Source organism: Centruroides sculpturatus, unplaced genomic scaffold, assembly GCF_000671375.1.
Source record: "Centruroides sculpturatus isolate CEXI.00-Female unplaced genomic scaffold, Cexi_2.0 scaffold303, whole genome shotgun sequence".
NCBI classification, from domain to species: Eukaryota; Metazoa; Arthropoda; class Arachnida; order Scorpiones; family Buthidae; genus Centruroides; species Centruroides sculpturatus.
The window spans coordinates 14095-39635 of record NW_019384613.1 but is presented as its reverse complement, the minus strand read 5'-3'; the positions used below and the strand labels follow the sequence as shown (position 1 = coordinate 39635).

The 25541-nt window shown below is 29.7% G+C and overlaps 2 protein-coding genes across 2 annotated transcripts in view; both read right to left on the bottom strand.

Annotated features, from left to right (window-relative positions):
- The window catches only part of LOC111625287 (mitochondrial inner membrane protease subunit 2-like), a 26886-nt gene extending 16021 nt beyond the window's left edge, over positions 1–10865 (bottom strand). The window contains exon 1 of the mRNA XM_023368392.1: positions 10735–10865. Coding sequence (XP_023224160.1) covers positions 10735–10851 — 117 coding nt within the window. The 5' untranslated portion in view covers positions 10852–10865. The remainder of the gene's footprint in view (positions 1–10734) is intronic.
- Positions 10866–22574: 11709 nt separating this feature from the next.
- On the bottom strand, positions 22575–25285 carry LOC111625308 (normal mucosa of esophagus-specific gene 1 protein-like). The gene is made up of 5 exons (XM_023368433.1): positions 25204–25285; positions 23993–24106; positions 23389–23477; positions 23129–23186; positions 22575–22754 (listed from the first exon to the last, which is right to left on the bottom strand). Exons 2-5 carry the CDS (start codon positions 24092–24094, stop codon positions 22671–22673), a joined length of 333 nt encoding a protein of 110 aa, XP_023224201.1. The 5' UTR covers positions 24095–24106; positions 25204–25285; the 3' UTR covers positions 22575–22670.
- Positions 25286–25541: the final 256 nt, after the last annotated feature.

Sequence of the window (25541 nt, the reverse complement as noted above, 5' to 3'; positions counted from 1 at the left end):
AAAAAAAATATAGTAGTTTGACGATAGAAATTAAATTAATTTACTTATATATAAATCACCTACGTAGGATTTACCAAAATTAATCTTTTTAAGAAGCTATTGTTGTTATAAAATCATAAAATAGATTTCATTTACAAAGTAGAAAAACTCATTTTAACTTCAACTTTACACGTAAAAATTACGAAGATTTGCTCAATATTCCGGATTTTTCTTATTTATAATCAATTTTTATTTTTATTTAATTAAGTAAGTATCGTAATTAATAAAATATTAGCGTGTAATTAAAGCTTCGAGCCTCTGATCGGTAACGTTTCTACCATAAGGACATAGTAAGATGTTTCGTTTTCGACTACGAGTGACGTCAAATAAGCAACCAATGAGAAGCGTTTCTTCTCTATGAGGCAACCTGATAATCTAAGACCTTGATCCGAACCACCCCAGTCCCCAATTGGTTCGGATAAACGACGCTCTACTGTATTCATAATTATCATTCTTATACAAGTATTTTTTTAAATCTTAAATAAATACAACTAACTATAATAATGTATTTTAAAATTAAAATGTTTGTAAAAAACAAATGTTTCAATTTTAATTAAAATAGAAATATTTAATATCTTGTATATATAAAACATATTTAGTATTATAAAAAAATTTTTGTTTAATATCCTGTAAATTATAGTCATAATAAGGGACATGTAATTTTACTTTTCCAGCTGTTACATAACAGATGGAAAGTATTGCAATCAGTCAAAAAAATTACCCTCCAAGATTTTTAATTTTTTGACTTGGAGTCTTAAAACAAAAAAAGGTTGAGTTTTTTTCCTGAATGTATGGATGTTTGTGTTAGTGCAGGGGCACAATTTTGTCTACACACTTTGAAGCTTACTTAATAACCACTGTACTTTTTGTTAAAAATTTTTTGAAATTTTGCAAAGGTTTGTGTATTAGAGGCATTGATGTTATTGAATTTTGGTGATTAAAGGTCAAGGGGGTGGGAAGATAGAGGGGAGGCAGGTGTTGAATCTTAAGTGGGGTTGAACTTAATGAAGATTTTACTTGTTATTAGTATTTATAATTTTTTTAATAAAAAACTCATCTCTATTTCCATCATTAAGTTTTTACAATTTTGTAGTAATAATATAAAAGTTTTTTAAATAAAATCTCATAGCAAGTGCTGCCACATATAATTTTAACTGTTTTGCCAGGAAAGTTATGCAACACATTACTGAAATAAAAATTTTAGCAATGTATTGCATAATTTTCCTGGTATTATTTTATAATTCATTTACAGTTTATAAAAAATAAACTGTAAATTAATTATAAAATATATTTTCTCAGCATTTCTATAAATATAGTAAGAAAAATTTTCAAATAGCAACAGATTAAAGTGAGTAAAAATAATATATTTTGTTAGCATTTAAAAAACATAAATGCTTTTCTTATGAACCCATAAATATTGTTAGAAATTTTTTAGATCGATTTGATCTCATCATATCAGTTCAAAAACAAATATAGAATTGTTAAATCTATACTAAAACAATTATACTAGTGTTAGTAGCATTTTTATTTATTTATGCCACATCTATAGCTTTATTTATTTCTTATTAAGTTAATAAATTAGCAATATTTTTAGTAGTGGAAAGACAAAAATATTTCTACTATGGTTAGGATAAAAATAATTAAATAACTAAATGCTAATAACTAAATTAAAAATAATGTAATGAAAATGATTACTCATTTCTGCAAATTAAAAATTAAGAAGAAAAATCTAACTATTCATGACAAATATTATTAAAAAACAATATATCAAAATAGTTAAGAAAAAATTTTTAAAAAATCAAGTAAAAGTAAAAATCATTTAAGTAGAAAAGAAATCAAAATAGTTGTAAACATATTCTTTTTTATTGATATATAATAGACATTTTTCAGAAAGAAAAATTCATTGTACTGTATATAAAAGATCATATTAAGTCTTGAAATCTCCAATTCTAAATAATGTTTAGTTGCAAAAACTTTTCTGAAGAATAAAATTAGCAAAGATATACCATTGTTAAAATTTTAATATTATCTAATTACAGTTTATTTATGTATTACAACAAAACAAATATTGAAATAAACTATAGAAGTTTATAAATAAGGTTAGAGAGTGCAATGCACTCTGAAAATTTCATTATTTCAGAATGTATTAGATCAGGATTCCATCTGTATAAGAGTTTTCAAAAGAAAAAGCTTATACAGATGGAATCCTAATCTATTTTTTATAAAAGAAAAAACTGTGATAATTGTTTGTTAACACAGAACAGAAACTTTAACATGAATTCAACATGACAAAACTTTCAACATTCACAAAAGTTTCTTCATTAAATTTGATTTTTACAAAACTTAAATAAAATTGACATATTTACAGAAAACTTTTTAAAACTAGTTATCTTCATTTTTAATTTTATTACTTCTGAGGATAAAACTTATCTCAATATAAATTTCTTTAAAAATATCTCAAAAAAGAATTTAAAATGATACTGCTTTCATATTATAAAAGTAATGATGTACTCATGAATTAAATGTATTTGAAAGAAACTCCAAAAATATCCTTGAATAGTCATTGATTAATAAAACAAAAAATTATATAATTTATCAAGTGAGATTAAATCTAGTTATTCATTTTAAATTATATTATATTGTCTTACTAATCCCTAACAGTAAGAAATATAAATCTTTGAATTAAATTAAACAATTATTTGAAAACTGTCTTGTCTAAAAAAAAAAAAATGTTAATTGAAATAAATAATATATATCTCGGATGTTTCTAGTAAAAGTGAAAATAACAAATCTTATGCAATTAGAAAAGTAAATTTTTATAAGCAATAATTCAGATAAAATTCAATTTCCAAAAATAAAAACAAAAAAATTATTATTTATTGGAAATTTTATAATTGCAATTTCTTAATGTTAAATAAAGTTAATTAAATAAGATATTTTATTACAAATTATGTTTAAATTAAATTAAAGAGATTAATTTAAGTAATAAAAAAAATACTTGTACAGTAAAACAAATTAAAATAAAAATTGAACTGAATATTAAACCTTTACTAATATAAATCCAATTATACAATCTTATTCAAATATTGGAAAGTTACAAATTTTAAATTTATTACATTTTATATATTCAAACTGCCATGTTAGTTTTAGAATGAACACAACTAATACTCTCTAATAAATTTAAAAAAAAAACAGAATCCTTGTTTTGGAGTCAATTTAATATTAGAATTAAATTTTAAAATTGCTTTGCATTATTACTGTTAAATATTTTCTTAAAAATATATTAAAATATCATCATTTTTTATATATAATTGATGTAGTATCAGATAAAACCATTTACTGTTCAAAGAGAATAAAATAAAATAATCTTGCATTTCATATAATTAAAAATATAGTGTTTTGACATTTTCTACATACAGTAGACAAAATTCCAATAATATACAATTTAATATATTTGAATTTAACATATTTCAACATAAATAAATTATTAAAAAGTCTTTAAAAAGTTTATAAAATCAGTTTAGATCAGGGGTGTCCAACCCACGGCCCAAGGCAAGTTCCAATGCAGCCCAATAAACGTGTAAACAAAACTGACAAATTGTTTTATTTTTTTATTTCAACGGCATAAACTCAAAAAAGAAGTTTTACAAAGCCATAAACTTTTATATATATTTTATTTTTGAATGAAAAGGAAATATTTTCAAATACTTGGAGATGTGTGGATGATGAAGGAATACTAAATAAAGCTGAAGTTGTGATGCAAAGGATTATAGACCCAAATTTGAGAAAAGGAGAGAAAGGGCCAAAAGATAAAAAGTAGTGAGAAAGGTTAAATAGACCTTCTGTTATGCAAATATTGACCCTTAACTTTCCAACCTTTCTTATTACTTTTTATCTTTTGGCCTTTCTCTCCTTTTCTCAAATTTGGGTCTATAATCCTTTGAGTTCCAACTCCAACATTATTTAGTATTCCTTCCAGTGTTGCAATATTTGGGTACTTTGCGCCAAATTTGGCTACCCTTTTTTTAGTTTGGCATAAAAATTATCATTTGGTGCATTGGCTACTTTCTGGGCTACATATTATTTATAAATATATTAGTCGAATAAAAATGCACTTTAAAATGGTGTTGTGTCATTTTTTTTATTAATTAGAGGCCCAAATAAAACAAATATTTGTGTTTTTCAAATAAATTTTTGTTTGTCTCCTTTATAATAAATGAATTTATTTCTTTCTAAGTAAAAATTGAAAGTGTCTGTAGAAGTAATTTTTTTTTATGATAAAGTTTTAATACTTATTACTATAATCTAGACTTGTTAATCCTTAAATATACTTGTATATTTAAGGATTGGGTCACAAATATATTATATATACTTGTGGCCCAAAACTCCATGACTTCTTTCAATGTGGCCCAGAGGAACAAAAAGGTTGGACACCCCTGCTTTAGATGTTAAATACATTCTTTCAATATATCTAAATAATCTTTGTTTAATGATGATTAAATTAAGAAAAAAATAAATGATTTTGATACAAATACAAATATCAAAATATTCTGTGTGTTGGTCGTTTCAGACATCTTCAATAAATATCTTAAAAAGACAACCAATAGTAAAAATAAAAATTAGTCAGGTGCATGGTGTTTCCTTTCTGAATACAATTATAATTTTTCATATACAATAACATATTTTAAATATGAAGAATAAATAAGATTATTATAAGTGAAGTACTGTTTAGTTTCAAAATAGTAACAGTATGAAAGTGAAAAAATCTACAAAAATTAATAACACTGCTTTTTTGCTTTTACATTAATATTATTTAACAAATTCATTTTTATATAAACAAAACAGTCTAAACAATATATTAGGACCAGCAATCAAATATATAAAACATTTATTCAACTTTAGTTATCATAAAACTCTATAGTTTAAAATTACAATTGTTACAAATATTAACTAAAATGCATTTCAGAACTTGGGTTCCCTCTTTGATTAGAATATTGGTATACATAAAACCAATCAATTTTTAAAATCTACAGCAGGTGTTCACAACCTTTTCCTTGCATTGATCCCATACGGAAAATATCCTTTTCAATTGACTCCATTAAACTTTTTGTTATTTTCCAAGATTTTGCATAATACATCAAGTAAATTATTAAATCATTTAATGAATTTCCTACATAATTGTTATTATTCTTATTTGAAAATTATTTGAAATTCTTGAAAAAGTACAAATATTTGATTTTTCCAATAATTTTTTTAAAATTCCATTGACTCCCAGGAGTCTATATTGACCTTGTTGGAAATCCCTAGATCTACAGCTATACATTATTGAAGTAAATTTTTGTTAATATTTATAACAATTGTAATTTTAAACTATAGAGTTTTATAATAAAGTTGAATAAATGTTTTATATATTTGGTTACTAGTCCTAATATATTGTTTACAACTGTCTTGTTTATGTAAAAATGAATGTTACTATAAGATCTTAGTAATGTTAAAATATTTACAATCCAAGTTGTATCACTTTATGCTTTACAGGAACAAAATAAATTTGAATAAGATTGTAATCAATTCTTTTTTTGAATAAATATCAACTTAAAAATAAAAACTGAAACAGAATATAAAAAATTTAATTTAAAAATACGTTTCAAATGTTAAATTTTTGTACATTTTGTATTCTATACAAAATGTTATTTTTCAATTGATGTTGACTCAAGAAAGGATTAAACTTTTTCATTAAAGTATTATTGGATTTCAATAATACTTTATACTTCATATTTTAATAATAAAAATATTGCATTAATTTTCAAAATCTCAATATTTTGTGGTAAGTCATAAAAGTTGACATGTTAACCGAACTTTGTTCACATGTTAATGTCACTTATTTACATTGTTATATAATTGAGAAAAATCCATATAAAACTGCAATACAACATTGTAATAATGTTTTATTTTACAGATTCTGTTAAAATGGATAGTAATACTNACTCTGGGAAAACAGGTAAGCCGGAGCCGACGGATTAGGGGCCGTCCGTAAATTACGTCCACATTTTTCTCGAAATTTTTACTCCTCCCCTCTCGTCCCAGTTTCCGTAAAACCCTCCCCATCCAGTGTGGACGTTGTTTACGGATGTCCCTTACCGTCGAATACGGAAGTCAAACCTATGGGTAAACATTTCAGGTGTGCCTGGGTTTCGTCACCAAAGTGAACGACGAAGGAGTTGCGGAAACGGTAACTGGCGATTACGTGACGAAAAACACTTTCGAGATCGACATCGCTGGAACCAAGTATCCGGCCACGGCTAACGTCCACTCCCCCAAGCTGACGTTCATAGACTACGGCGACAACGCGGGTTACATGGCAACCAGATGATCCTCCAAGCGTTTGTAAAAATTTACTTCATATTTTAATAATAAAAATATTGCATTAATTTTCAAAATCTCAATATTTTGTGGTAAGTCATAAAAGTTGACATGTTAACCGAACTTTGTTCACATGTTAATGTCACTTATTTACATTGTTATATAATTGAGAAAAATCCATATAAAACTGCAATACAACATTGTAATAATGTTTTATTTTACAGATTCTGTTAAAATGGATAGTAATACTAATAATTTAATTTTTTGAAAGTTCTTAATGATTTAACCATTTAATTTTTTTGAAAGTTTATGTTCATAATTAGAGTTCCTAAATAATTCATAAAATAACTGCTTCAGTAGATCACTCAATTAACCATATACTGCCTTGTATAGGACAAAACAGTTGATGTTTATTAAACTAACTTTTTAGGTTATATTTAATGACCTTCAGACTTGCTATTCAAAAATCAAACACTTTACAAAAGCTAATGAGAAGTAGAATGAAAAACATTGGAATGTCATCAATTCAGAATATGCAAAAGACATCACATAAAAAAAGTACCAAAACTCATTATGGTAGTTTTTCCACTGTAAGCAACAAACATTTTATTTTTATAAGACATTCATGCTATACCAAGACCTTAAATGCAGGAGGTACTGCTCAATGTAGTCCCTATTCTAGAAATATAAAACTTGAGACAATGATAATGTGTTCAACAGCTGACTGTAGTTGATCATCTGTAATGTTTCTCATAGGCAGTGTGATAGTTTCTTCCAAGGCTGCCAAATTTGCAGAATTTCATCAATAAATCAAATTTTTTAAGTATCCCTATAAGCAAAAATCACACAGATTAAGAGCCAGAGAGCAGGCAGAAGGAAATGCACAATCAATCACTCTGGTATTGGTAAAATGTTACAGAAACTGCTTTATATGTACTTACACTCCATCTTGCAACTGCAGTTTGCCCAACTAAACCATTTTTATGGAACATAGATGTTATTTGATTATTGAAATGCTATACAGTAAAAGTTCAATATAACAAACCACTACAGGACTGAAGAAATTGGTCTGTTATAATGAAAGTCCATACAGTGGCGTGCCGTCATTGGAAGCAGCGGATGCGCCACTTCCTTTGTATTTTCTAAAAAATAAATACCTAATAATTTTAATTATGTGAAAATAATCGCACAATATTTTATTATAACCGCATTATGTATAAATATCTTATTACAAATTTCTATACTACATGTGAAAAAAAAAAAAAATAAGACTGCTATTGTATATTCGAATATTAGTGATGGAGTGGAAGCGCTGTATTGTCAGCATCTAAAAAGCCAGATTCGCGCATGCACTTTACAGAGCACCAACCTCACCTGGTTTAGCTGGTTGAAGCCTAGGACCTTGGGTAGATGCTACACATATACCCCATCCAATTCTATCCAGGACTGGTTCTGGGCTGTTAGTTGCCTGCCTGCCTGCTAGATATGTGGCCTTTGGCTGCCCTCGCCCGATTACGTGAATCAAGAGTAGATTTATAACCCAACCAATAAGAATTTACTGGTATGTTTTTATGATAGTTCTGTATAGTTGACAGGAGTTTAAAAAATCCATTAAAATATTTGATATTTTTATTCCGCTCTCCGATTTTATATTACTCACGGATTTCAATATTAAACCAGTGATATTACAATTTTGTATATCCCATCTTTAAGGGGATGTAGAAAAAAGCATGTACAATTCTTGTATAATGTTAAAAAATTAACTGTTATTTTGACAGCATCATTTACAAGTATATTTAATGAATGAGAGAGATGCATGAGGTACAGAAAAAGCTCTAGAATTTATTTTCCTTAAATTTACGATTTATGTATTTGTTTGTCATGAAAATTTGTCTTTCCACTTTTTTCCCGAGACTACAAATATTCGAGTACAAAGTAACTGGTTTCAACTTATTTCTACTTAAGAAGTGGTTAAATAATTAAGCAATTAGGGAATTGGGGACATAAACAAAACCCTGATGAAAGAGCCGAAATTTTACTTAAACAAAAGCTTAACCGAACCATCTCTAGCTGAGTACAGTGGAGACTGATTTCTTCGTATTATTAATGTAATAAAGACAGAAATTTTTCCAGTTCAATGAGAGTGACCGAAAAGTTGTAAATTTTGGAAATTTCTGAGGACAACATCTGGTCCTAAAACGAATTAGTTAGAAAACAAATGACTATTAAGTTTAACATATTTAGATTTTTACAGCTATGGTTGAGAAACATTTAAAATCTGCAACAGCCCTGTCGCGTCCTTTGAGGTATACTAGTGATGCAACAAAAGAGGTATTTGACATTGACCAGTATCGGCACCCTGGGGATTTGGCAGTCCGCGTATATGCACGCTCTACAACCGTCTTCAATTGCATCCATTAGCCACTCGTAGGGAGCTATTTGACTAAGTGCATTGTTTTAAGATTTAAAAAGTAAAGGATATTTTATGTTATTTTTACGTACGTTTCTTTACAAAGCTATATTTAATTATAATTTTCTTTAAAAGTATATTCATACAACTGAAGAATGTTTTGTACCAGGTATGTACAGGTACATCCACCACACATTTTATTTCACCAAGTAAGTTTTTATTATTTTACTTTTAATTGTAGCCCTTATCAGGGCTGTGGAGTCGCGTAAAAATCTACCGACTCCAACTCCGACTCTTCCTTACCATCCGACTCCGGCTAAAACACCAAAACTCCACGACTCCGACTCCACAGTCCTGGCCCTTATATCGTGGCTAGTGATTCGGAATGTAATAGTGATATTAAAAATGCATTTAGAGAAGTCTACGGTTTATACTGGCTTATCGAATAAACGATACGAATGGACCCTAGACCATCACTGACACGCAATTGACTGATTGCCCCTGGATGTTGGCTTCTTACAGAAACACAGCTTCCCTATCATCAAATGTCACTGCACGTCACTGAGTCCATAATAATGAAAATCCATTACTATACAGTAGAATCATGATAGAATAGATCTCAATAACAGACTAGCAGAAGTTTGTTACAGCAAATGAATTTTCTTATAATTTTCCTATACTTTCTGTCAGACCTACATAAGCCATAATGTGAGGTCTGTAATATCAAGCTTTTACTGTACTTATATAAATTAAATACATCTCATTTAAAGTAGACCTATCTCTTATTTACAATATAATTAAAATATACAAAATATTTGAATTAATGGGTCAATTTAACATCAACTTACACTTTATCATTTGAAGTGTTAATTTCAACTGAATGGAAAAAATAAAAATAATAATAAATGCTATATATAAACTCTTTATAATTATATCTACAAATATATTAATATTATATTAGAATTTTCTTAATATGAATTTCTATCAAATCTGTTTTATTACCTATTTAATGAGTGGAATAACCAATTTATACTTAAATATTTTCAGTTAGATCAGGGGTTGCCAAAGTGGTCGATATGGACCCCCAGGGGTCAATGCAACATCATTGGGGGGTCGATGCGGCTAAGGGGTCGATTAGGGGGTCGATGAGGATAAGGGGTTCACAACCTTTTTTTTTTTTTCTTAGACAGAGACCACAACCCACGTTTTTTTTTTTTTTTTCGCTCATACATATTCACTTGTAATAAAACTTTACGGTGGGGGTCAATGTGAGGCTTTGGAAAGTGATTGGGGGTCGATGGTTAAAAAAGTTTGGCGACCCCTGAGTTAGATCAAATCCGTATTTTCAAATAATGTACAGAATAACTATTTTCTCTCAATTGACAAAATCTATATTAGAATACATTGAAACATAATCAATCATTTCAAAAAGCACTATTTTGTGTGTACAGTACATTATGCAAAAATTAAGAATCTAGCTTTAATTTTCATTTATAATATAATAATAAGTCAAATTTATTTCTGATAATGCTACAAATTAAGCATTATTTTTTGAATAGTTAATATATGTTGTTTGTGTTAATAAAAATCAATAATTTATTATCACATTATATTGATTTATGAATATCTTCATGGTATTGTACTCTATTAATTTCCATTATTTTTACCAATTAAACTGAATCAGTCATTGAATTAGATCAACTGTAATGAAAAATACTGAATATCAGAAATTTAAGTTCACATTTTATAAAAAGTCAAATTTTATCTATTATAATACTGTATGTCTAATTACTTAAAATGTTTTTAGATTTAACATCTTTTTCAATGTAATAAATTTTCAAAGTTTACATGTTACAATATAGTATAATAAATTTATTAAACTATATTATACAAAAAAGTTTTCTTTGCATATTTAGATATCTTACCTGCATTGATATTCCTTCAACTCTTGCTACATAAGCTACACAGTCAAGAAATGCAACAGCCACAGGAACACAGAAAGTAATTCTTTGAATAAGTCTTTTCAGCTGAGGAAACTTCATCTATTAAATATAATTAATTTTAAATTATAACAAAATCAATAATATATTAAATTTTAATTTTTAGAAGTTATAAATATGAATGTTCAAACCGAATTCAGGTTTTTTAAAGTTTAAACTGTATTTTTCTTGCTGAATTCCTATAATTACAATATTTACTCGCATATAGGATGAGGTGCGACTTTAAAGATCAAAATAAAGAAAATTAGATTTATTAATACAATTCTAATTTTATTTCGTTTAATCACAAGTAAAATATCAAATGAACATAAATGAACACATTGTCATGCAAAAATTACTGTCATTTAAACTTTAAGGAAAAATCTTGTAAAATCTACAACATAATTTATTCATGTAAAGTTGGACAATCGGGAACCTTTTTTGCCAATTCTTAATAGTCGAATTAACTCTCCATCAATTACACTTATGAGTTTTCCGAATTCTGATTTCTGAATAATCATCTGTTTTCACGTGGGAATGGATTAAAACTTGTATCGTACTCCTGTGTGATTTTGGAATTTCAATTTGGAATTCAATTCAAGTTTTGCTTTTTCTATTACTATCCATCTTTACTCCTGACAATATACAAGAACCAGAGCCGTAACTAGGCAGGTGCAACAGGTGCACCCGCACAGGGCCCACTTGGAAGGGGGGCCCAAACTGCTGTTCACAAGAAATTATATTTTTGAATTTTAAATTTTTCTGCCTTTCTACAGCGCAGTTTGGCGATTACATTTCTCCTTACTTAGACCCTAGATCAGTGTTCCGCAACCTTTTTCTACTTGCGGCACACCCATGACTCAACACGGCACACCAAAATGTTATTCCCCTCAAAAACGTATGATATGATACTCTTACTAGAATTACATAATGCCACTAACCTATTATTATTGTTATTAAACAGACACCAACATCTGTGAGTAAATTTTCTTTACATATAATTTATTAGAATACATAAAAATGGGTGGCTTGTAATAAAGAATAAACGAACATCATCTTATTTCATCAGTGTTGCGGCAGAGAATGATAAACATACAAAAGATAACATAAGAAACACAACACCATACATACACAAGAACATACAACATACATAAATAAGAAACACAACAACTGTGATAAAAATATATAAATAAAATTTGAAATTAACAGAATATGTAAAAGTTCACGTCACATCTTTCACCATGTGACGGCACATCAGTGTGCCGCGGCACACCGGTTGCGGAACACTGCCCTAGATGTCTGCTCACCAGTGTTGCCAACTGTGGCGACTTTTAGAGGGACATAGTGAGGTAACGGAGCGGAGACCTCAGACAAATCAGCCAAAAGTAGTGACTTTTGAGATTTTTTAATTTATTTTTTGAGAAATTTAAATTTATGTTTATAGTTTTTAAATTTACAGATTTTTCTCTACTTTATAGAGCTCTCTGACAACTACTAATATTATTACGATATACAAAACTGTATTTCTAGATTTTTCTACAGTGTCCAGAGCTAGAAATCTGTAAAGGTAACATTTTGTAACAAAAATAAATCTGCCCGAGGATTTTTTTNCAAGGAAAATATGAGTCCAGTAAGATGTTATATGGAAAACCAGTCACTATTCAGTTGTTAGACACGTAAATAAAAAATTTCAGAAAACATCACTCAGTCACTTTTTTAGTTACGCTCAGAATACGATATTAATTGATTATATACATATGGCCATAAGTGAGGCGGATGAAAAATGGATATAAAACTGAAGAATGTTAAGAACAATGCGGTGTATGGAGTGCACCATTGGTAAATCACTTAATGGTAATTAGTTCAGATTCATCGTGTTTTTAAAGTACCGTATCATATTACATTACTATGCTGAACACTTTGAAAATTTGTTAATTCACTCGTAACGCCTAGAATGTTACAGAAATTTTAGTTGACAGAATTGAACACATTTATTAATTAAATTAAATTAAAGTGTAAGTGTGTGAGAGCNTGTATGGAGTGCACCATTGGTAAATCACTTAATGGTAATTAGTTCAGATTCATCGTGTTTTTAAAGTACCGTATCATATTACATTACTATGCTGAACACTTTGAAAATTTGTTAATTCACTCGTAACGCCTAGAATGTTACAGAAATTTTAGTTGACAGAATTGAACACATTTATTAATTAAATTAAATTAAAGTGTAAGTGTGTGAGAGCCGAACTTAGTAGAATAAATTGTTAAATATTTTTTTTTCGTTCGAGAATCGTCGCACATCTGAAGGTCTGACTTTGCCTATCCTTCGTTTTAAGCGCTTGTCTTTGCTTTTTCATTTCTCTTTCCTCTATCGCTCTAGTCCATGTATGCCTATGCATACATCATAATACGCGCTCACGATACTTTCGATTCGTCACTTTTCCGTCGTAGATTTCCCATTTTACAATTACGTGACTCATAGCTTGGTGATAGCGGAGAAAAGAGACAGATAGGACGTCGGTATAAGTCACAGTTATAATTTCACAGATTCGAGACAGCTTGGTAGCGCGAATGGCCCCAGGCTTTCGCCCGTGCACGCTAAGTGACTTTCATTACAAGCATTTATCTTTCCGAAGTCTATGACAACAATTGTTTGGTATTGACAGCCGGTGAGGGCGCCGCCATCTCGGATTGTAAAGTTCGCTGAGGATAACGGCTCTTCATTGGATTACTTTTATTACGGATCTACACTTCCTATGTAAGTCAACTATATAACGTTTAAAAACTGAAGTGGTGGACTTTAAAACACCGTTTTAATTTTTAAATTCGGTTGTATATTTCGAGAGTTACGTTTCACTTTCGACCGTGTCTACGTGGTCGGCATTCGGACAACTTTTACTCCGACTGCATGCACTTCCGGTTTGGGATCGTTGTGTGGTTATCTTCGCTATTTCAACGTGGCTCATATAATATATTACTCAAGACGTTCCGTTATTTATTTCGTGAAATAACACGACTGTCACTGGCTAAATTTCGGCAGTCTGTTTGGCCGATCCATTAGGCCATCCGCCATGATCTTTATACATCGGACAGGCGACCGTAATATACGTTTTATCTGCAAGTTTCTTTAGTTTTCGTCGTTTTTTTTCGAGTTATCGTGTTAGATAACTTTTGAGAAAAAAGGTCGTCGACTTCGCCACGTGCTCTGATCGGTACCCCTAACTGACTCTAATTCGGTTGCTTGTTTGGTTCTCCTGCGTTTATGGAGTCATCTAGTAAGGCCGACATCATCTGGACATCATCTGTTTATGTGTATGCAAGTGAAATCTCTAAAACTGCTACTACTTTTATTCACTCCAAGTGAAATTCTCTTTTGTTGCTATTTATGTTACAACAAACAGTAGACTACTTTATTTGAAAAAATAAATATTAGCAACTAGTTAGTTTTCGATGAAAATTTGCCTAGTTGGACAGGCGATTTTGAATATAGATTCAGCAATGGGCGCGGGCAACAGTGCCTAAGATTCGGTTATCAGTTACACTCATGACTGAACAATGGAGTCATCAGATATTCTTCGCGTTACGATTCTAACTGTCAGAAGCCCAGGAGCTACTTGCATTACAAATCGAATTTGTAGTGTAAGTTACTTCCTCTTCTATTTTGTCTAACAAATGGCTTCACACATCTAGAATGAGATTTATAATTTTCTCTTAATGTAAAAATATATAAATCACACAATAGATTTTATTATCTTTGTTATAGTTCAGAGCGTAACTGTCCCTACGATCTATAAACTTCGGACACTTAATTTAAGAATAGTTTAATTTTATTAATAGATTATAACTTGTCGCTCACGTGAATTACAAAGGGATATAATATTTTGGTTTATTCTTTTTCGGGTGGTGATAAAATCGAATTTTTTTTCATCTTTAAACGAGATGATCATCACAAAACACCAGACTATTAGGTTTTTGTCCACATTAACGTGGCAACGCAACAATAAAACTCTGTGTACTAACAAATTGTCGTAGTTTTATTGTTGCCAGCGGTCGTTGATTGTTATTGCGAACGGTTGGGTTTTTAGTTCGAGCTGTCAAAATTTTCTCGTTTCGAGTGTTTTTCTCAGTTTCGTTTCGTTTGAGTCGATTTTATCTTTAAGTATAGAATACGATGTTTCTAATTTTACGTATTTTTGAACATTGTTAAGCCGAATATCACAATTAGTGCCAATAATTTTCCGACTAATCTCTATTTCCGTAACAATTGATCGCTCTCAAAACGAATTATATATCGAACATTAAAATTACCATATTTAACAGAGATTTTATTATAATATTCATTTGTGACTTTTTCTTATAATTAAGACGATATTTTCAAAATGATTTTTTTCATTAGAAATCTTACAATTTACATAAAATGAAATTAACAAAATCAATGATTTTCATAATAGTCGTTTCTCTCTTTTGCAGAATGGATAATTTCAAGGAATTAAAGAAGTGGCGCACCTCGGCAGATGGTGCGAAGGAAGAAGGCTCGTCGTCGTCTTCCGCTTCGTTTCCAGTGATTCGGGTGCTCCCGAAAGATGTCGAGGAGAGCGGAGAGTGCACTAAACGGGTGGTTGTCATTACTCCCGACGATAGCGCCTCGACTGTGGTCGACTACCTGGGACTGCGGTACCCGGAAGTTGCAGAATGGACGGTGGAGTGTCGAGGGGAGTCCAAAGTGATCGTCGAAACATCCGTCAAGCAGAAGAAACCTTGGTGGAAAAGGCTCTTCTTCTGCTGCGTAAAATGAAAATTTTCTCTTCCGAGGTCACTTTTCACCGGATATGACTCTGCTACCCGAATACGACTTTGTCACCCGGAAATGACGTTTCACCCGGCTACGACTTAATTTACTGGACTTGACATTTCATCCCGGATTGGTTTTTTTTCGCTTTGAATTGACGGACAGACATTTCTGCACTGGTTTTGTTCAACTTCGATTAGATTAAAGTCCATAGAACAACGACAGTCTGATTATCTGCAATGTGACAAGCAAAACATAAAACAAAACATTATGTTACCAGTTTAAAGACTCTGTTAATCGTCTATAAACGGACAAGGCAACTTATACTGTACGGACATTCAAACTGTATTTAAACCGGTGTTCGACTGTCATTGTGGTCAGTATACGTCCGAACCAGAATTAAAATTACTTCAACAATTAAATTTGTACATCGAATTGTCTGAAGTGTATTTAAACTTTCATATTTAATAAACTTTAATGTGAAATTTAATTTTTAAGATTGCATATTTATCAAAATAAATATTAAAGTTGCACAATTTTAGATTTATTGAAACGTTTCTACTTTTATCAATATTTATTTCCGACCCTGTCGTCGTTTAGGTTTACAATAACGTGAATATTTTTAATATAAAAACGGACGATAAAGTAATTAAATAGTATACGATGAATTTGACAATATAATAGGTGTTTGTTCGGGAATTCACAAACAAAACTGCTGTCGCGCATTTACGGCGCCGAATTAGTCAATTCCGTAGCAAAAAGGCCGTTCTGCTGTAACGCAGTCACAGCGCCAAGTGGAAAATTCACTGATACAGAAATCAAAATTGCCGATTTCTCCGTCTTTTAAACGTCTGTAGTAAATGTGAATATCTCGTTCGAAAGATACATGTTTTCTTAGATAACGTGCAAAATTTCAGGCTTTTCTATACAGGATTTGCAGATATATAAGCAGTTGAAAAGTGCAAAGATCTGCATAAAAGCCGTAACTTTTCTCTTTTTCATTCATTTGGCGGTGCAGATGGTACTAGACAAAGAACACCACTGGGTCTAGAGAGCTCAAATTTTAAACTTAAGCCTTTCTCGTCATCAGTGGGGTGATGGCGAAACTTGTGAGTCGATAGGTCAAACTCGGCGGGGTCCTATCCCTCGCTTTTATCGCTTCTTAGGATAAAATTGCATCCGGACAAATGTTGTTGTTCAGAATAACAAAAGCTGAAATTTATGCAAATTCAACTTTTTTTGTAACGATTACACTAACAGCATATTGAAAGCATTCAAATTAGTACAGAAGACTACATATTAATTAATTTACATTATAAAATCTGCAAATAAAACATATTGATTTATTTTTCTTTTAAGATTTTTTCGAAAATGAAACATGTAAATATTATTGTATATTTGTGTTTTATAAATATAATTAGATCAAATGTGCTTAGATGAAAATAAAATGAAAAAAATACTAACTGCATGAAAATATTCAATAATTTGTACAGAACAATCGATATAGAAAGATAAGAAAAAATTAGGCTACACAATCGTCTTATTTTTCCTCTAAGACTTGATAATTGCAAGCAGGTGTTGGAAAGAAGTTTTACCATATAAGCTTTTATATGTGTATTTTTACACAAATACAAAAAATGTTTTTTATCACAGTAATACTTATATGACTAGCAGACCCAGCCACGCGTTTTGTGGCTCAAGATGTATCTATTATAAATGTATAATACTTTCCCCATGGGGGAATATCGAAAAATCCCTTTTTAGTGTATATTCTGTTGACGTACCCTATTAAAATGTAATCAAAAACGCAAAAAACGGCATGTAAAATAGTAAAAATAGAAGCAGAGTTCATTATGGTAAGCCTTAATCCTGTCTATCTCCCTTCAGTGGGGGCAGTTTCGACACATATATTATATAAAAACACGTGCGTATTGGAATGCAGCGTTGTATGAAAATTTCAACGGAATCGGTAGGAACAAACGAACATTACAGTTTTATTTATATAGATAGATAGAAGACGACCTGCTTTAGTTTATCCTTACAGAAACGCAAACTTAGGTCGTCGTACTCGTAGCGCCATCTGTTGGACATAAAAGCCTTAACCTAGATGATATCTTTTAATTTATATGAATGTTTACCGGAATAACATACAGCCTATGTTCACCCTGAACTTCCACTGTAAATGTTCGTGAAAGAATTTTCGAAATCGGATGAGTAGTTTCGGAGATTACCCGCTACATCCAAACTTACAAACATTACCTCTTTATAATATTAGTATAGATAAGCTTAACCTCATTAACCTAACATTTCGTTTTTTCTGCAAAGCACAAAAAACAACCACAAAAATTTTTAAAAATTTTAATACACCAGTTTATTAAATGCATTTCTAAAAAATTTTAGCATAAAATTTTATTTCCTTTATTATGTATTATTTTGAAACAAAAATTGCAACGGATCACGTGACACGCGCCGCATTTCTGTGTACCGAGATAAATGTCCTTCAGAACAGCTGTCGGTAGCCGTTCGCGGGACATTCTCATACAAATCTCAGGGTAAGACGTATTTCTAGATAGATATTTATCAGTTACCTTAAATAATAAAATACATCACGATTTTTTCGATTCGATATACTATCTCTATAGATAAGGATCAACAAAATGGTCCAAAAAGAAATTTGTATCGGGTGTAAATTTACGAAACTTGCTGAGGTCATAAACAACATCCAATAGAATGCAAATAAGCTTTATTTAAATTATTTCCAGTAACGAATAGTTACGTACGATTATTTAAATTTGTACGAGTTATCTCGGGTCCGGACGGCTTAAAAATGAAACATTTAGTTTTGATAATTATTAAATAAATTGATTCAAACTAGCATATTGTACCTATAGATTACAGAACTTACATTAATTTTTCCACAGAACGAAACTTTTGTTCTTAATTAAAATCTCAATGGAAGTTATGAAATCAACAGGGGGAGGAAAACTGTTAATTAAGTAACACTTCATAAGAAACATTTATTATAATATAATTAACTTTTTCATCACGGCACTTAAGCTAAGTACGAATATGTTTACTATATGACACACGAGTTGAAAAAAATTCGCCATCCCTCCAATGGAGTGTTTACTTAGAATGTAGTGGATAAAGTAATTTTATTTTAAAAAATTTTAATATTATTTTAATATAAAGGACATCATCTGTTTATGTGTATGCAAGTGAAATGTCTAAAACTCTTACTATTTTTATCCACTCCAGGTGAAATTCTGTTTCGTTGCTCTTTATGTTACAACAAACAGTAGAGACTGCTTTATTTGAAAAATAAAATATTAGCAACTAGTTTTAAATTTCTTTAAATCTCTACTCTTCCTATTTTTTAATATCTAGTTTCTCATAAAAAGTATTTCGTGATGATTAACAAGGGAATTTCAATTAGGCCTATATTGCACTACAGTAAATAAAAAAGTACATTTTAAATACAATTTATATATGTTTAAATTCTATTTTATGATAAACTAGAAATGAATTATAATTTATTATTTTTATAGTAATTTTTATTTACCATTAAAACTATAAGAGACTCATTTTAAATGATTCTTGAAAAAGTCGATTTAATAATTCATTCAGAAACTCACATTCAAAACATTTAATTTATTACATACATTTTTTAAACATTAAAATATTACATCTTTATTATTCGGTTGAAAATTCAAAGAAAAACTGTACAAAATAAGTCGAACAAATTTCTAATTTGTTTCAATGTAATTATTTTGGTTTGTAAGGCCCAATAACCTTGCGAAGTTCATCCAATTCCGGAATTCGTTCCCATTTTTGGTTGATCGTAATCAGCTGCAAAATATATGTTTAATTAAAATTTATATTTAAATTTGACTCAAAATTTATTTTTCGATAGTTTTAAAAAGTCATTTTGTTCATAATATCTGTTTAATAATAATACAATTTCCAGATTTTTAATTTACTTTTTCATTCGTATTATTTCTTCAACAGGAAAATTGTAGGTCTTACACACTTCTAATTATCGTATTATTCTAATTTATACTTTAAAAGTGGTATTTAAAACTATGACTTTTTAAAAGAGAATTGATATTAAGTATATATAAAGTAACTATTATACAGGAAAACTCTTGTTATTTCTATAACAGGACTTTTCTAAATAAACTGCTTTTGATAGAGTTAATAAATCAAACTTTTTAATACAAATAAAAATCCGACCTTCTGTGGTTTCTCAGGATCCACCAATTCCCATCTCGGACATCCTCCTTTTACAAATCTGTAATTTTATATTACAATAAATACGTTATTTAATTTATAATTCTATACATTTATAATTATCAATGTCAAAAGTAGATCAGTAATGCTAATCATATCGTATGCTTTTTCCAGATTCAAAAACAGGGCAAACACTTTATGTCTTTTTTTCAGCAACTGGATTTGAATTAATGACAGCAAAACAAAGAGGGCTGTCTGAGTACCTCCCCCTTCTACAAATGCAAATTGTGTATTATTTCTATATTTATTCACCGCTGTCCAGTAATTAAATTTATTAGCTAATATTGCAGTGAACACTTTCCGTAGACAAGACAGCAGGGCTATTGGTCTGTAATTGGCTGGTTCCTGTTTGTTCCCTTGTTTAAATATCATAGTAAAAATAACTTCGTTCCACTTTGCCGGTATTATACTATTACTGTAAAATTGATTAAATTGTCTAGCTAAACATCTTATGATTTCTATTGGCAACATTTTAATGAGTGAATTCGGTATTGTGTCCGATCCCGGAGTTGATTTGTCTTTAATATTTTTGATACATTCCTGTACTTCTTCCATCTTGATTATCTCATCTTGCTGAATTTCTGGTCTTGTCTTAGTACCCATATATTTTTTACAAGCATTTTTCTGATAATTCTCAGAGAATTTATTGTAGTATTTAAGCCAAGCATTGTATTCTACTCTAGTCTGTTTTTCCAACCCTGACTTTCTTTTTCGAAAACTATTAATTATTTTCCAGAATACTCTCGAATCATTAGCTTCTGATAGTTTCTTACTGATTTTTGAAAAATATAATTTTTTCTTGGCTTTAATTAGATTGTTATACATTTTTTTATATTTTAAATAATTCATTAGTGCTTTACTGGTATTTGTTCTTCTAAAGATTTGTAAACACTTTTGTTTTTTGATTTTGTAGCCATAACATGTACTATCATACCATTCACATTTGAATATTTTACCATTTTGTTGTATACAATTTTTGTATCTATATTCCTCTAATTTAGTTATAATATTTCGATAATTTTCTATTGGATCATTTTCTTTTTCTAATGTTAACATCTCTTCAATCATATCATCAAATTCATTTAACATTTTCCGTTTGTTATATGATGGTCTTAATTCCAGATTAATAGAATGACTCTGTTTATAATTATATATATTTTTTCATGTATTATTAGCTCTAACTGAATAGGAAAATGATCTGCAATGTCGTTTTCTAGAACCTTCAAATAGTTACAACAATTTATCATTTCTTCTGAGCAGATAATGTAATCTACTATAGATTTCCCACTTGAGAGACAAAAGTAATTTCTGCAGGGGTGTCTCCTCTCATTCTACCATTTAGAATTATTAGTTGGTTATTATCAATAAATTCTAGAAGTGCTTTTCCCCCTGTATTTAACACTTTATCTTTGGATATTCTCTTATTGACTAAATTTTCAAACGTCTGACAAAATATGGTATCAGTAATTTCACTAATACGTGCATTTAAATCACCACCTATTATCCACATTTGTGTCAGATTTGACCATCTATCCAAGACCTTTTGTACTTCATTTAGAATTGGTTTCTTCTCAATAGAAGGTGGTATATATATTCCTATTACTCCCATATATGTGTATGTCCATCTCATTTTTATTTTATTCTCTAATTTTATTATAACAGCAATGATGTAGTCCGTTGTATATTGTAGGAATATATCACCGAATTTTTTCTTAATTAATAGTAGAATTCCACCTGATGGACGTCCAAATTTATTTTTGCGTTGAGCATTACTAATTATTATATTATTGTCTTGTTCCAGATATTTTCTTTCTATTTCACTAAATTTTATAATCCAGGTTTCTAAAAATCCAATTATTTCATTTGAATCCAGAAATTCTCTCATTGAGGTTTTAAATAATTTCCCTCTTAGTCCTTGACTATTCCAGAAGTTTATCGTCACTGTAACAGGCGAAAGCCTTATACGACAATAAACAATTTCAATTCAACAATTCAATTCAACAATGTCAAAAGTAAATATAAATTAAAACGTAAGAATAAAAAATATATATATTTAAAGTAATAAACATTTTGTATGTTAAAAGACAAACGTTCAATTCATTTAATGTAAAAATTTGACATTTTATGAAACGTCACATACCTTGCATCTAAGTTGTAAAATAAATGATATAAAACCGAAGAGACCATTCCAGTCGTAGCGGCTGCTGTAATAAAAACCAATGGAACAAGCTGTAAAAAATCAAACAANTTTATGTGCATGCAAGTGAAATCTCTAAAACTTCTACTATTTTTATCCTCTCCAAGTGAAATTTTCTTTCGTTGCTCTTTATGTTACAACAAACAGCGGACTGCTTTATTTGAAAAAATAAATATTAGCAGGTAGTTTTCAATTTCTTCATAATTTTAAATCTCTAGATTTTCATAAAAAATATTTCGTCATGCTTAACATACAATTTCTAGTATATTGCAATACAGTAAATAAGGAAATATAGTACATTTTAAATACAATTTATGTATGTTTAAATTATTTTTTGTGATTATAATTTATTATTTTTATAGTAATTTTCATTTACCATTTAAAGCTATAATAGTATTATAGACTCATTTTAAATGATTCTTGAAAAATCCGATTTAATAATTAGTTCAGAAACTTACATTCAAAACATTTAATTTATTACATACATTTTTTAAGCATTAAAATATCACATGTTTATTATTCAGTTGAAAATTCAGATAAAACTGTACAAAATAAGTCGAACAAATGTCGATAAAATTGACAAATTTCTAATTTGTTTCAATGTAATTATTTTGGTTTGTAAGGCCCAATAATCTTGCGAAGTTCATCCAATTGGGGATTTCGTTCCCATTTTTGCTTGATCGTAATCAGCTGCAAAACATATGTTTAATTAAAATTTATTTTTCGATAGTTTTAAAAAGTCATTTTGTTCGTAATATCTGTTTAATAATAATACAATTTTCACATTTTTAATTCACTTTTTTCATTCGTATTATTTTTTCAACAGGAAAATTGTAGGTCTTACAATCTTCTAATTATCGTGTTAATCTAATTTATACTCTAAAAGTGGTATTTGAAACTATGACTTTTTTAATAGAGAATTGATATTAAATATATATAAAGTAGCTATTATACAGGAAAAGTCCTGTTATTTCTATAACAGGACTTTTCTAAATAAACTGCTTTTGATACAGTTAATAAATAAAACTTATTAATACAAATAAAAATCCATATTAAAATCCTACCTTCTGTGGTTTCTCGGGATCCACCAATTCCCATCTCGGATAGCCTCCTTTTACAAATCTGTAATTTTATATTACAATAAATACGTTATTTAATTTATAATTCTACACATTTCTAATTATCAATGCCAAAAGTAAATATAAATTAAGACATAAGAATAAAAAATATATATATTTAACCTAATAAACATTTCGTATATTTAAAAGACAAACGTTCAATTCATTTAATGTAAAAATTTGACATTTTATGAAACGTCACATACCTTGCATCTAAGTTGTAAAATAAATGATATAAAACCGAAGAGACCATTCCAGTCGTAGCGGCTGCTGTAATAAAAACCAATGGAACAAGCTGTAAAAAATCAAACAAGTCATTTACTTTTTATTCAAGCAATTTGTCATAAATATTTCTCTAATTAATCATATAGGAAATACAGCATTAACGAGTTACTACGATACGAATTAAAATTTAATTGTTTATTACCAGTTTGTGTTAGAAAAATAAAAAGTATTAACGTCGGTTACTAATATTAAAAAGTCCCAAATACTATTAATTGATAAGAGAAAAGAGCATCGATTGCCCATCACTTGCACAATGTGATTATTTACAATTACTTTTATGACTGCATTGTGAAAAGCATGGTTTAATATAGTTATTAAATACATATTTATATGTTTATCATAATTTAACGATTTTCTGCAAATAACTTTAATACATTCTAACGACAAGTAAAAAAAGTATTCTCGTTTTCTTTTTACTTGGATCATTTAAAAATGTTTAGGAATAAATATCGAGTTTAATAAATATTTTAAAATGTAGCAAGTTACTTTTCAATTATTATCTTATAAATAAACTAAAATACATACCTCTGGATGTGTTCTCATTGTGCGCAAAGAAAATAACTTTCTCAAACTGTCCATTAAGGGATCCCGTCCGGGGTAAGTACCACGAAACTTTTCAAAACCCATTTCTACTTTATTCTAAAATTAAAAAGTGTATTGGAAATTAACTTATTGTCAACAAAACAATTCTTATGTCTAATATACTTCAATTACCTACGTAAATTTTAAAATTAAAGTTTTTCTAATGTATAAAGCCTAAATTCAACGTTTATTTACGAATCTGAACTATGTAAACTGTTCCTATTCAAGGAAAAGTAGAGGAAAGTCTGTTCTTAAAAACACTTTAATTTCGAGTTGGCTAGGTACTAGTTATAAATCGCCATCCTCGTTACAAATCGTACTGCCAGAGAAAAACATAATTCAGAAACTNAACTGAAGTCGATCACGTGCCTCATTTCCCACGAATAACGTATAAAAGCTCGAGTCCCCGGAAGCTCAGGGCGATCCCTCGGAAGTTATACTTGGTAGATGTGCCATATTTGTCTCCATACTCCGGACCGAAAGGACATACGACCTACCACAGCTGTTTGAACTTCCATCGCCATTAACGAACATATTCAACGAACGCATATTAGACATATCTGCATAGAGGTATTTGTACTTTTTAGAGATTTGTGAACTCTCTCTCAGACTAGAGGTAAAGCTATTAGAGCGTCCCTTTTGTATAGTGAATTTATTTAATCGCATATAACTTATGTATCCTAGCTTAGTTATATAAATAAATGCTTGTTTTGTTTTTAAACCTGTCTCCTGTCTCTGAAGGACACCTGCCGACTTACCGACGCACTCCCCACTCAAATTTTTGCCCTCCTAGCCATCCGACAAGCCGAGAACCAACCTGTTGCAGAGTAAGTGGTCATTTGGCCCACTGCTAATCTCACACTTCAATTACCTACGTAAATTTTAAAATTAAACTTTTTATAATGTAAAAAGCCTAAATTCGACGTTTATTTACGAACCTGAATTACGTAAACTGTTCCTATTCAAGAAAAAAGTAGAGGAAAGTCTGTTGTTAAAAACACTTTAATTTCGAGTTGGCTAGGTTCTAGTTATAAATCGCCATCCTCGTTACAAATCGTACTGCCAGCAAAAGACATAATTCAGAAAGTCGCGATGCCTCACAACCAAGAAAATAGATATAAGAGATATATAAAAGAAACGAAATGAATTGATACCTGTTGTCTGAAAATGGTTGATGGTGGCGACGATGCAGTCAGTCTTCGTTGGCGATCTCTTCGTTGAAATCTATACACGAAGTCCTACACAGAAAGGAAAGGTTTCACAAGTGATTCGAATTCACGGTTCCACCGGTATATACAGTATCCTTTCGTTTCTTTATGCAGCGAGAGTGTAGCGAAATGACGTCACGAGAAGAGTTGGCCAATTACAAACCAGTTCCAGTGTGTCGCTGCATAAAGAAACGCGGTGTAAGTGCTTTTGTCCGTCCTCCCCCGCTGGGTTTCACACACCTCTAAGCAATATTTCGTCAGTACAAAAACCATTAGAAAAAACA

Excerpts from the sequence above, each read along its gene's own strand:
- LOC111625308 (XM_023368433.1), bottom strand. The coding sequence starts at position 24,094 with ATGGGTTTTGAAAAGTTTCGTGGTACTTACCCCGGACGGGATCCCTTA. Across the intron at positions 23,187-23,388 it reads TTTTACAACTTAGATGCAAG|ATTTGTAAAAGGAGGCTATC; the intron begins GTATGTGACGTT and ends ATAAAATTACAG. Across the intron at positions 22,755-23,128 it reads ATCCCGAGAAACCACAGAAG|CTGATTACGATCAAGCAAAA; the intron begins GTAGGATTTTAA and ends TATGTTTTGCAG.